The sequence below is a fragment of the Wolffia australiana genome, chromosome 11, assembly GCF_029677425.1.
Source record: "Wolffia australiana isolate 7733 chromosome 11, ASM2967742v1".
Classification (NCBI taxonomy): Eukaryota; Viridiplantae; Streptophyta; class Magnoliopsida; order Alismatales; family Araceae; genus Wolffia; species Wolffia australiana.
The window spans coordinates 3,757,662-3,771,421 of NC_135845.1; the positions used below are offsets into that span (position 1 = coordinate 3,757,662).

At 35.7% G+C, this 13,760-nt stretch overlaps 1 protein-coding gene across 1 annotated transcript; it reads right to left on the reverse strand.

The window, feature by feature from the left end:
* Positions 1 to 504: 504 nt before the first annotated feature.
* On the reverse strand, positions 505 to 5,554 carry LOC144709502 (ARID/BRIGHT DNA-binding domain-containing protein). Its single transcript, XM_078583080.1, has 13 exons — positions 5,373 to 5,554; positions 4,491 to 5,148; positions 4,288 to 4,327; positions 3,587 to 3,639; positions 3,425 to 3,470; positions 3,187 to 3,279; positions 2,830 to 2,952; positions 1,729 to 1,780; positions 1,587 to 1,662; positions 1,437 to 1,503; positions 1,294 to 1,344; positions 1,122 to 1,214; positions 505 to 1,022 (listed from the first exon to the last, which is right to left on the reverse strand). The coding sequence occupies exons 2-13, from the start codon at positions 5,069 to 5,071 to the stop codon at positions 924 to 926; spliced, it is 1,374 nt and encodes a 457-aa protein (XP_078439206.1). The 5' UTR covers positions 5,072 to 5,148; positions 5,373 to 5,554; the 3' UTR covers positions 505 to 923.
* Between the last annotated feature and the right edge of the window lie 8,206 nt (positions 5,555 to 13,760).

Here is a 13,760-nt window from a genome sequence, read left to right on the forward strand (position 1 = left end):
TTTAGTTTGAGAGCCTGGGATAGGAGAATTTCCTAATGATGAGTAATATGGTGAGCCCGAAGCTTTATAGGATGACAGTGTAAGTTTGAGGCCCTAGGATAGGAGAATTTCTCGTATTGATTTGGGAATAGTCTGAAACCTGTAAAAAATATGATAACATACCCATTATTTCCCATCTAATTTCCTCTACATGGTTAAGACTCAATGTTATAGATATATGCTTAGCACTTTTTTAGTCTTGGATTAATCTGTTTCAACCCCCCATCATAGGTTTCCCTGGCTATTAGAAACCAACACTATTATGATTTAAAACAACTTACATGCGCTATACAATCTTAATATCATCTTTTCATCAGATGTCAATGGGCAATGACCATAGTGAGAGAAAATGAAAAAGGATAAATAAATATACTTAGGTAAGAGATTCTACACTGGATATTACTATGTGTACAAATTTGTAAATCCACGTGGCAACAGATAATTGGCTCCTGGATTAGCCGGCAGTTGTAAAGGGGCCCAGAGAGTAGTGTAGCAAAAAAGCCCGAGACTAATCAGAGTATAAATTTTACAGCTCGGCAAGTGTATGACAAAAAAGTCAACGGTTAAGATGGATAGAAAGAACACCTAATTCTATGTAATGAATCATGACATAGGTCAAATCTATTAATAGAGAGAGAAAGAGAGATATATAGATGTTATAAGATAGTGAGAGGCATAGAGAGAGAAATTCACAGAGAGAGAGATAGCCGTAGAGATACTATGAGATGGATAGTGACAGTCATAGAGAGATAGAGAGAGGCATGGAGAGAGAGATTGAGCCATGTTAAGAGAAGAAGGGGATGGAGATATATATAATATATCTATATAATTAAATATATATTTAATTATAAAGAAAGAGAAAGGAGGTGGATCAAGGGCAAGGTTCAGGACTGCTCGAAAGGGGCCCTGATGAAGAGCTGGCCATGCAAGGTGACCACAGCAGACGTCTGATGCGGGTCGATGCGGGACGGCAACGTTACGACCTACACAATTTCATCCATAATATTCTATTTTAAGCATTTATTTGGGTAATTTCCATTTTCAGATCCCAATTAAAACTCTGAATCCCCAAAAGGACTAACCTTTTTGAAAGGGGTGACACCCCACGGGTTATCCGGCTGCTCGGGTTGACCAGAGACCACCAACCGCCCGGCAGGGTCTGACTGTACGTGGACCTGGTCAACACAGAATGCATAATAAATTGACCAAGTCAATACATAATAAGTTGACCGGAATTGTAGGTTTGTTTCTTACCTCCTCTCGGAGAAGGCCAGGAACCAGCGCGTAGATCTCGAAGCAGTCTTTCTGCGTGGCATCGAAAATTTATTAAAATTTGTTAAAATTTTGATAGAATGACTTTTTAAAAAAGACGAAAGCGGTCCATCGAAAAGACTGACCGTCCGTCGGACGTTGACCTTCACCCAGTCAGCTGGGTCCCCCACATCGACCACCAGGCTATCCATCCTAATGTTAAAAAAATATTTTTAAATAAAGGAATTTTTTCACGATAAATATAGAGAAAAAACATTAAATAATTGGGATCTCACTGAGGTCTTGCAATCTTCATCCTGGCAGATCTCACGGCGCTATCCACATTTGAGGGTTTCTTCCGCTTGAATAAACCTGAAAAAAAAAAAAATTTACGATATGCAAATAATTCGAAAATAAAAAGGGAAGAGGAGGATCTACCGATGCTCTTGAGATGCTTGTCACGCCTGGGAAGAGAGGCTGGGGTCTTATCCTGCAGGAAGTCAACGGGAAAAAAGTCAACCTTAATGTCGGGGCAGCAAACCTCACCATTAATAGTAGTCAACGGTACAATCAATGTAGAGCCCAATAAGATGACAAAAACGAAGAAGAAGATAAACAGAGTGTAGGAACAATTTTGGGTATCGAAAAAAAGCCAATCTTAATAATGCGGCAGATGATTTCTCCATTTGCCAAAAAAAAGTCAACGCTGGGACAAACCAGTGCCCAAGAAGAAAAAGAAATGGAAAAAAAAATAAAGCAATTTTTGACATAGAATAAAAAGCCAACCTAAATGACTGGGCTACTAATCTCTTCTCCATTCCCTAAAGAGTCAACGGCTGGGAAAAACTTGTGCTTGAGCACAAGTTTTATGTAGACTACAAACAATTATCCACCTAGGGACAAACGTATTAACAGGGATGCTTATCGGCTGGGACAAACGAGTCCCCAATAAGAAAAAATAAGAAGGAAAAGTGAGACTCGGGATGTTATTACATAAGAATTAAGTCAACTTAACAAGGTCACTGATCTGTCCATTCCCAAAAAAAGTCAACGGGGAGGTCAAACTAAAGTTCAAGAAGAAAACAAAACGAAGAACAAGAAAAACAGAGAATGGGGACGACTTTCCACGTAGCAAAAAAATCAACCTTAATGATGGGGTTATTGATCTCTCCACGACCTTAAAGTCAACGGACGGGTTAAAACAGCGCTCATTAACAAAATTAAAACGAAGAAAAAGTTAAAAAAAGAGACTACAAACAATCTCACACAGAGGAAAAAAAAGCAAACCTTAACGACCATTGCCAAAAAAGGCCAACGTTTAGATCAAACCAAAGCCCAAGACGAAAATGAAAACTAAGAAGAAGAAAAAAGAAATACAAAGGATGATTTTCCTCGTCGAAAAAGGTCAACCTTTGTGATGGGGCTACCGATCTTTCCATGAACACAAAGTCAACGGAGGGATCAAACCAGCACCCATGAACAAACCAAAAAAATTGATGGATGAATAATTTTCAAAGATGAGGAAAAAAAAAGGTCAACCTTAACGACAGGGCTGCTGATCTCTCCATTGCCAAGAAACCGCTGTGAGTGCCAACCCTGCATTGCCCGGGCCGCAGCATCCCGTCTCTGTCTTCCCGAGCCTGACGCTTGGACAGCAGAAGCCTGTGAAGGTAAAAGGGTATTTCATTAAAGCAAATAAAGTCTATAATAGAGTAAGTACTAGCAGCAGAAGAACTGGCACAGATGAAACAAGAGAAGTGGAGATTCGGCAAAATATAGAATTTTCAAAAATTAAATATGATTTTTCATTGGAGACAAATGCATGAAATTGCCTGACTCATAAAATTCAGATTAGATGAACTTATGCGTGGATAAGACGGAATGAGCAGAGCTTACTTGATTGTCAACAACAAGAGGTTCTGCAAGGGCAGAAACAGGAACTTGAAGCTCCCCACAACGAATCTTATGTTTCTCGTATTCCAGGAGTGCCTGATGACATAAATAATGTAAACTAAATTCATTACTCAAAAGTTATCCGTTTAATAATTTTATTGAACGAATAAATAACGATAATATAATCTCTAGTTAAAAAGTATGAAAATATCAAGGTGAGAAAACATTCATGATACATCACCTTCTCATAGAAGCATCGAAACGACCATGACACGGTGGTGCACGTCCTGCGTTTAGTGAAACATGAATTAAAATTAGGATCATCAAACAAAAAATCAGCTACTTTGGTAGAGGGCTCGTAAGACTTGAGCTGCCAGTATAACTTAAATGGACAACTACTTACTTGGGAGGCTTGAATGACTCTCCAACCTGGCGCCATAATTTGCACGATGTCACCTGCATGAATATGTTTACATTGCGATTGGTCTTCAGCATGTTGTTTCGGAATTTATTCATTTGATCATTCATAGATAGAAGGTGAAAGAGCCCCTAGGTCATCAGATAATGAAGAAAGCTGATACCAGCTTTATCATAACCAGATGATTTAGATTGAAGGGAGGAAAAATAACGATTTTTTGCAGCATACACGAGGATGTAGACCACGCTTATATTAAAGAATTCGATCATCATCACTGCCATATCATCATATGATCGAAAATCTGTATCTATCCAACACCATTGATTCCAATCTTATCATCTGCTTGATCGAAACGACTTATCTGATATTTGAACGATCGCCCTCAACAAATTCAATTTAATTTGAATGCGCCGAAAAAGGATTTGAGAATAGAAAATTCTTATAAATAACAGTGAAAATGCTTGACTCATCTTTCAGCTTCGATATTTCAACCGTTTTCGTGAGAGAATGAAAAGTAACGTAGTAAAAAAACTTCAAATAAATGATTGTGAATAATGAACACAGAATCAGATCGTAGTTTTTATCAAGGAAAACACAAAAAACGTAGTGAAAAACACTAACAAATATAACAAATAATATCGGCATAAATCAGGACATAGGATTCAAAGAGGGCCAAAGATGCACACCTGTTCATATCCGCCCAATCTAGTAACCGCTCGCCATAACCTGATTCCAATAAAGTTCGAATGTCACAAACCATTTCAAAAGCTCATACTGCCAGCTTGTTTGCGGGAACGATTTTTTTTTTTTTGAAAGAAAATGTTTGCGGGAACGATATTGATGAATGATTTTGGAAGAAATTAAATCAAGTAATATAAACTTGACTCACTTTAGACAATTCAAGTTTTCGCCATAGAATTTAGGAGGCTTGAACTCTAAGCTTCTCTCCTTGAAGAAATTTTCGAGTTCCTTCATAAAGGCAGCTTGCTCTTCCTCTGTTCCAGAGTCTTCTCCCTCAGACGCTGGAGGATCAAAGATTGATTTTTTTGGCGCAACTTTAGTCCCGGGGCTGTGGGACAAAGATTCCTCCAGCTTCACGGACGGATCTACGAGAAGATTCTCTTCTGAGAGCACTAGTTCTTCCTTCATTTCTTCATCAAAGTTCCCAACCGGTGATGAATTTTCATGTTCATTTTCAAAAGGAGGAACATATATTTCAATTCTAGTGTCATGGGTCTCATCATGATCCCCAGAAGAAGGAATTTCGTCTTTAATCTCTGATTCTAAGATGTCATTTTGCTGCTCAAATTCCTTCTCCACCAAGAAATCCTCAGAGCACTTCTCCCCTTCGTTAGCATCAACAGATGGGGAGAGAATCTCGCTCACAATGTCTGCGCCAACCTGTCCACTCTCCACAGCCTCTGGCAACTCAACACACTGCTCAATCTCATCATTTTCTTCCTCCATCATTCTTCGAAAACACTCAGGCAGATTAAATGCACGAACATTCCATGAACGGACGCTCAATGCACGAGTTGAAGGGCAATCTGTGAACAAAATCCTAATTGAAATCGAGGGATTTTTTTTCAAAAAAAAAACAAATTAATTGAGTTAATCGGACTATCAAAACCCTAGCAAACGCCTTCAAAACTCAAAAAAATACAGAAATTAAATAATAAAAAAACGCAGCAAGTCGTGTTAACCTCAATTTCAACATCAGACTATCAAAACCCTAGCAAAACTCGTCAGAAACTGGCGATTTTTTACATACCTTTATCATTCGAGAGTGCGAAAAACGAGCGGAATAGAAGATGACGAGGTTTCTTCAGTTGGAGAGATCAGCAGCGACGAAAGAGGCCCGTTCTAGGTCGCTAAAACCTACCAAACTGAGGCAATGGAAGAAAATACCAGGGAAGAGAGGAAGAGAGATGAATAAGCAATTTACGAAGTTACATAAAATCTTGGTCTATCTCCAAATATAAGATACATTGGGGTCCATCGATTGGACGGTCAGGATTCCCTCGTTTCTGGACACCACTCAGAGCTAGTATTAACTACGAAAATTCACTTATTTTTTGCTTTTTCGGGAGAGATATGTGTATTTTTTATGATGCATGTGTGATGTTTATATATGAAGTTCGTGGGTACATGCAGCGATAAAGTGAATTATGATGAGATTATATAACGGTGATTACTGGTCTTTAAAAATGTATTGTCTATGTTCATATTCAAGTGGCACTTGAGAAGTACATAGAAATATCCTAAAATAATATTATTTAGTTCTACTCGTGATGAGTATGGCCGACCATATAGCTATTATTGTGGAGACACAAATGATAGATAATGAGTTTCTCTTTGGGAAAAGAGTTAGATGCATTGATCTGTATGAATCTTGAATGGTATTATAACTCACGTCTATCAAGTTTATTCATGTCAAGATTGTGTAGTCCTTAAAAATGTAATATCAAAGACATGTTGTGGATGGACAATTGTGTTTGACTATGACCCAAGAGTCTCTTGATAGACTCAAAATTAGGGTTTAATTTTTCATTAGTATTTTTTAGTTTAATCAAAAAAAATATAAACCTCTTCTCACATAAAATTTTCTAGTGATGAGTACGGATCGCCTTCGTATGGAGTTGTAATTATGCATTTGTTATTCTTTAAACTCTGATTGTTGAGATGAGATACATACAAAATATGAGGTAAAGAGAGATAACAGGGGGATGATAAGTGATGTGATATTTGGTGATGTGAAAGGGGGGTTGTGATGTTTTGGTAGAACAGGACGGTAAAAGCAATCTCGTCTAACAATGATGCTGAACGTAATCAATGTAAAGCGAGATGATTACTGTATTTTGTAACGTTTAGCTATGATCATGGCAATTTGTGAGTGCATGTACCCCCCCCCTTCTTTGTGACTTCTTCTTGTACACCCAATACACCAAGAACAAGTTTAATCGATCTCAATAACTCCATATCTCTCAATCAGCCCACAAGTATAGTAAGCAAGTTCAAGGATGATTTTTACAAAGATCCACATCTAAATTTAAATATCAGCAGGCATGGATGGAAATAGGAGTTAAAGGTGAAGCTACCTTAAACTTTCAACTTAAGTGGCCTTCGGTTTTGTTGAGGTTTTTGTGTTTTAATGTACATTAAATTAAAATAGTAATCATGACTTTATAAATTAATAAGTTCCTTGAAGTTAAAGGTTTTTAAAGGTTTTTGAATGCTTTAAAAAAAAATTTTTAAAATATTAAGAGCTATTAATATAATTGTTAAAGAAATTCTTAAATCTTATGTATAATTAAAAATGCTTTTTAAATATTCCGAAAATGTTTTTAAATGTTTTAAATAATATAAAGGGCGTTTTAGGTCTTAAAGTGTCTTTAAAACATTGATTTATATTTTAAAATGTCAAAAAAAATAATAATAAAGAAATTAAAAGAATTTTTATTGAATGAGAATGGTTTTTTTAATCACTTTTTTTTGGATTTATTTTGGGTTATAAAGGGCCCAATAAGGCCTAAATGGGCGGACTTAACTAGTTAAGTCCGCGGTCGGGTCCGCAGTAGAAAGTTTAAATAAAGAAAAAAAAAACGGGGCGGGCGGGATTCGAACCCGCGACCTCCGCCCTGGCAACGTGGCGCTTGACCAGTTTGTGCCACGTGTGCACTTTAATATAGAAATAAAATTTATATATTTAACTCACTTCAGACCCGATAAATCGAATTAGGAAATTCGATTTATTCCAAAGGTCGGGTCCGACGGTTGACTTTCCAAAATTCATTTGTCATTTCTAAAAATCATATTTTTTCCGACTTTTGGAATTCCTATATTAAACCTAACTACTTTAATTAGCACTAATTACTATAATTAATTTTTTAATTAAGGAAACTTTTTATAAAACTTTGAAAGATCATAAAAAATTAATTACAGCTCCTTTTGAGCTCGAATTTTTTAAAAAATTCTCAGAAAATTACAATCTACCCTCTAGCCCTATAAATACCCCTTCAGAGAAAGGGTTGAAGCATCCACTTTGAAAACCATCTCTCTTGATCTCCTCTTTGAAGAAGAAAGTGCTCCCTCTTGTGAAGTTCTTCCCCTGCAATCAGTGTGCTTGTGCTTCTTGACTCTCAAGGGAAGTTTTTCATTTTCATCATTCATTCATTTACTGAATAGGGTGATAGTTTCCTCCACAATCATTGAGTTAGTGGTGATTTTTATGAGATTTTGTGAAGGATAGTGAAGGGATTGATATTATTTTTGAAAGTGTTTAAGAGGAATTGATTTGTTGATCTTGAAAGTACTTATGAGACAGGTTTTCAGAATTGATCTTGATATCACATTTGAATCTTAGTGTGTTTGATCATTCATACATCATCGAGAGCGGTGATTGACCTTTGATCAATAACTTGGAGCGGTATATCGTTTCTTCCACTAATCTGAACAGGTGTTGAAGATCGAGAAGGCAGGGAGGTGACGTTGGTGGAACCAAGGACGTGACGTTGACGAGGGAAGTGGACGTACGAGGAAGAGCTCATGACGGTCTACCCGAAGGCAGTTCGGGGTTGAAGCTCGTGCACCGAAGAACGTGACATGCCATCCGAAGGCTCCTCTGCAGAAGCAACTCTGTAAGTTGGGTTAGGGTACCTTACAAGGGAGGATCCTTAGTAAGGTTATCCTGAGTCCTAATTTGGACTCGAAGGGGGGCCTTGGATTGACTCGATCACTAAGCGGATCGAGGAACCAAGTAAATCTAAGTGTTTGAGAGAAAGAAGGTGAGAGTCAAATCAAGGAATCTTAAAAGCTAATTAGGCAAACAAAAAATAGATAAGCTAATTAACCCACCCCCTCTTAGCTTCCAACAGGTTTCATCAGATATTAAGCTCTAAAGTTAGATAAATCCTAGTTGTCAATTTTCCTCCCTCCTCGCCTGTGGTGTTGTCACTTCCTTGTTTTCTGTGAATGACTAAACATCATAAATAATCGTGTTTTAATGACTCATGTGATCTCCTTATCTTCTGTTATCAGCATCTCTGAGAGCGCTACAAGTTTTGCACAAAAAAAAGAAGACACAAAAGATTTTTTAATTAATTAATCATGATGTGATGTGGCAGCGTGTAGCTGCATGCCACATCAGCATAATTTCTATTTTTGTTTTATTAAATTAAATGACACTCTAGCGTGTATCATTTGCATCAGAAAAAAAGAGATGTCTAAAGATTATGTGACGTGGTGACACATTTTTGTGCACTATGTCAGCTTCACCTAAGATTTTAACCAGTTACGACATTACACATGCACGCCACATGTATTGCATCAACTTTTGGCTGTTTAATTTCCGTATATTTTATTTTCTATTATCCATTCTCCCGATCTTCACATCATATGTATTGCAATTTACATATGTTCTTCTTTTTTACTTGGTCCACATCACTGCTAATAGAAAATAAAAATGTGCTAGTCAATTATTGACCATTGTGGCATTTGAAGCCATAATGACACCTTTTTGAAATGATTGAATGTGATAATCATTACGAAACTCTTGATTGGTCCCTACTTGATAGAATCAAATGGTAACACGCGGTTGGGCCGATTGTAAGACCAAACATATCTTAATTAATCATTATAAAATAAATCCTAAATCATACGAATATAATAAATACAAGTACTCTGGCTTAGAAAATGTATATCCCTATGAATATAATGTCAAAAAAATCATAAAATATCTTCTAGATCAGAAAGTTAATTTCTTTGGGAATATGATGTCAGGAAAATCCATAAAATATCATTAAATCTACATATATCATAAATTCACTCTATAAATATATTTCATTTTTATAAGCTTCATAACATGTATATAATGCATAAAACATGTACATTGCATAGAATAACCCCAATTATTCATGTATTATCATCTCTAACCATGAGATTCTAATATGCCAATTACTGAATGCACTAACAAGTCCATGAAGGTGATTGTCTATGAAGGTGACTTCGTGCATAAAACATGCATCCTTTATATTATTGGAGATATATCAATGAAGAGGGTGAGATCATCTGCCCTTGATATCCAAGAAGGTTTTTCCTATTATTTTGCAATGCATTTATACTAACTAGGGTGATTTATAAGGGTTTGATAGTTAATCATGCATGAAGTCATGTTGGAGTCTTGCGTAGATGAAGGGTTGTACATCTCAATAATAAATTATGGTAAAGGTTTCATGAGAGAGTTGACATACTCATTTATATCTGATAAAACACAAAGTGTATCTTGGCATACATGGGTTGGCAATTTCACCAATTGATTGGGTTAAATAAATCACATATTAATTAATTTATAAATTGATAAAGCTAATTAGTAAGGTTAGCAAATAAAATTTTAGAGGGAACTTAATTAATTTGGTAAGAAAATTGGTTGTGTAAGCCAATTAAAAATTATTGGGAGCTTAAAATTACTAACTAGATTGATATATGTGCATAGAGGGTCACACATATAAGATTTATAAGTGTTGGTGGATACACTCCAACCTTGGACACTTTTATTAAATGACCTTAGGGACAAATAATTTTTTTAAAGTAATTCATGGACTATTTGATGTCCAAAAAACTATCTATGTGTGACCATCTAGGCCTATGTCTTATGACCAAATAACCTTTATTGGGCAACATAATTATCTATATAAACATATAACTTACTTAATCAGGTATTAGTTTAACCCAATTGGTAGTTCAAAATTTCATCTCGTGGGGGGACAAGTTACACCTTATGCTCAAGAAGATACAAAGGAGTATAAATCTCATAGAACCTTTCTGTCATCAGTTACCATTCATTTATTGCCCCTTATTTGTTTGATGCTTTTAGGATGACTTGGGGTATGGTTTACAATCAAACCCTTATTGGAGGACTCTTCTCTACTTTTGACTGAGGACTTCATTGCATGATTTTGCTTAAATTGTCTCATCTTATACCAATGGAGGAGAATGCCATGTTGACCACTCAATAATCCTCCTAAACTTGTTGCTACACATGAGCTAATACAGTTGGGGATTCCATGAATAGGACAGTGTGATCATATCCAAAGTACATTAGTCCATCAAAATGACACCTTTGGTGTCTCAAATATAAGATCTACTTTGATTGATAGTTTGGTATTATAACCATTTAAGGATTCATACCTTGCTAGTGTTTCTACATGAATGGCTATGTGATTGGCTACACTCACCATTTGAGTAAACCAAATAGTGTTAACCTATCTAGATACTTCAATGTCCTTCTCAAGTATCATTTGAATAAGAATATGTAGAATTCATGCTTAACAACAAGGAATATATTTTATTGTGATCTCATCATGATTTACAAAGTTAGATCACATCTTCTCAGACTTCAACATAAGCATCACATGTGCATTATGATAAATACATGATAGCAATAAACATTAAACAATACATGGAATGTATGATTGGATTGATGGCTACGTATATTTCCATCAAGAAGTTCTGTAAACCTCAACCTTTATCTCATGATCAGATCCACATCCATTTGATCGTACAAATATAGGAATTAGTTAACACTTTAGTACTTGGGACAAATCTACATTTTCGGTGCAAATAGAATTCAATTTTTTTAGCACTTATGCTGGATCTGAATACAGACAGTGTCAGCATTTTTTTTAAAATCTAGCCTTTTGTCTCATTTTTCTTTCCAAATAGCTCTTGAAACAATCGTATAGTTTCATCATTTCTCCTTGCATATAACGAAATAAAAAAAGATGTCATCTACGTGGCCTTACGTAGGAGATCAAGTACTATAACAATTAAAAATTTAGGAAATGAATTATTAAAACAATCAAATGTAGGAAACAAAATATTTAATTCTTCACTTCCAATTTGATAATACAAACATTTATTTCTTATTTATTCATCTTAATTTACTGCATTGTTATAACATAATATACATTTTATTCTTACATCATTTTATTCTTAGTCAAGAAGTCCACATGAGGTGTTGGCGATGCTGATCGTTATTTCTAGAAAAATATATTTGATGTGCATATGACCACATGGATAATTATAGAATCCTCACATCTACATTGCCCAAAAAAACTCATTCGATGGATCAATAGGTAACATATTTCACCTGCAGAAAGTGATACAATTGTTCAGTGTTTGGGTTAAAATATTTAAACATCCAATTTGATTCATCTATCGTTTACTATGTGATTCTCCTCTCATACATTAAACATGCCATAACCCAAAAGAATCTACCTAGTACTTTGACTTGAAAATATATTTTGAAATACTTAATTCAACCACTATCTCAGGTTTTTCTACGTACGAGAGAATGAACATTATTTGTTGACAGATATGTCTTTAGGGTCATGGTACTTTGATTAATATATTTTTTATTTTAAATTAATTAAGGGTATTGATATTACATTCAACAAAACGAGGTCAAGTACTTTAGATATTAGGTTTGAAATTTTAATGCATCAAACTATAATTAGTTTATCGGTCATTCCAGAGCTTAATACCACACAAACAAGCTGAACCCAACTATTAGTATGGCATGGATCGCCCTTGTCTTTTGACAAGTAATAATGACACAATTATGCCATATTATATCGTATATCATACAGCATACTACGGCATACTTTATTTAGTGTAGAAGAAAACTATGACACAATATTAAATTCGTGCGTGAAAGTTGAATATGTTTGACTTTGGTATTTGGCACAGATAAAATGACAAAAAAGGCGGAGGATGCGTTACTGGGCACCACTCCTAGTGAGGTTAATGCTTATATGTGACTGATGATGCTTGGCAAACAAGAATAGAAGATACTTTATTGAAACTCTCAGCTAACAGAGAGCCTTGATGTAGGAATTTCAAATCAAGAACTCTACATGAAGGGTTTAACTTAGATTGGGAGGGGAAAGGTGGGGTAAGACAATATAAGATAGGACAATACAAGAAATGGACAAGAAGAGAAGATAAAGTTATCAACCAATCTGAATTATTTTTCATCTTCCCCGGCAAGGTAATGCCAAACCTTATATAGACCTAAAGATGTAACATGCTCAAGAAGGAAAAAGTATAAACTACAGATCAAGTAAAAGTAGAGACCTTTTTCAAGTCTCTTGCTATTTAACAAATATAATAAATATCTCTAATCATCTTGTTGACCGCCCTTTTATTTTCTCTCCAGGGAAAATTATGAAGACCTTACAATATTTAGTATTATGGAAAGGACGTAAGGAAATTGCAAAACAAGAAAAATAAATAGATAATTTTTTTATCTCTATTCCCATTAAATGAAAAAAATATATATTTATGACCATTTTTTTTATTCTCTTCATGTCAACATCATATAACTTAGGCTTGTCAGCCGAATAAAGGATGACGGTTTTGGATGGACGTGACAAGACTGAATGGGCGCCTGTTCAGTCATCTTTCCATGGCATTTCATTTTTCCTGATGGTCATCCCTCCCTGTTTCATCATCATCACCATTCGGTCATCAGTCCCGTTCTGTTATTCTCTCTTTATGAGTAATGGTATGGATGATGGACAGATGGATGATGAAATGAACGAAGCAGATATAGGGAGCAATAGAGAAAGAGAGTGTGTGAGTGAGAGAAAACGAAAGAGACTGGACATGATAGATAACGAGTGAGCGATAGTGAGTGTGAGGAAGAATGAGAGAAAACTATACAGACAGAGACATCAATAGAGTCTGTGAGTGAAAGCGCGAGACACTCAAGGAGGGAGTGATCTATATATATATCTAGAGAGAGAGAGAGAGAGTGCACACAGCGGAGAGCACAGTAATCTCTGTTTTCCGATGGTAATCATCATCTCTGTTTTTTGATGATAATCATCATCCGCGAGTCAACAATAATCATTGTCATCCCTGTCATCGGCAGTTGTTGTCATCCTCATTGTCGTACGATTATTAATTGTACAATACTCAAGTTTATATCTCAATAAATTAAAACATTATGATTACATCTTGTTATCCGCACTCTTGTCATCCAAATCTTCATCAGTCATCTGGTCCATCGCTTCGAACGACAATGTATGACAACTCAAACAGATCGAATAGTGGTTCATCATCCATCCGACAAGCCTAAAACTAAAGTTCCGGATCGTCC

What these genes read in the sequence shown, in the direction of transcription:
- LOC144709502 (XM_078583080.1), bottom strand. Translation starts at nt 5,071, where the DNA reads ATGATGGAGGAAGAAAATGATGAGATTGAGCAGTGTGTTGAGTTGCCA. An exon ending in ATGAAGATTGCAAGACCTCA is followed by an intron (nt 1,504 to 1,586) that starts GTGAGATCCCAA and finishes TTTTAACATTAG; the next exon opens with GATGGATAGCCTGGTGGTCG. An exon ending in CTGGCCTTCTCCGAGAGGAG is followed by an intron (nt 1,215 to 1,293) that starts GTAAGAAACAAA and finishes TGTGTTGACCAG; the next exon opens with GTCCACGTACAGTCAGACCC.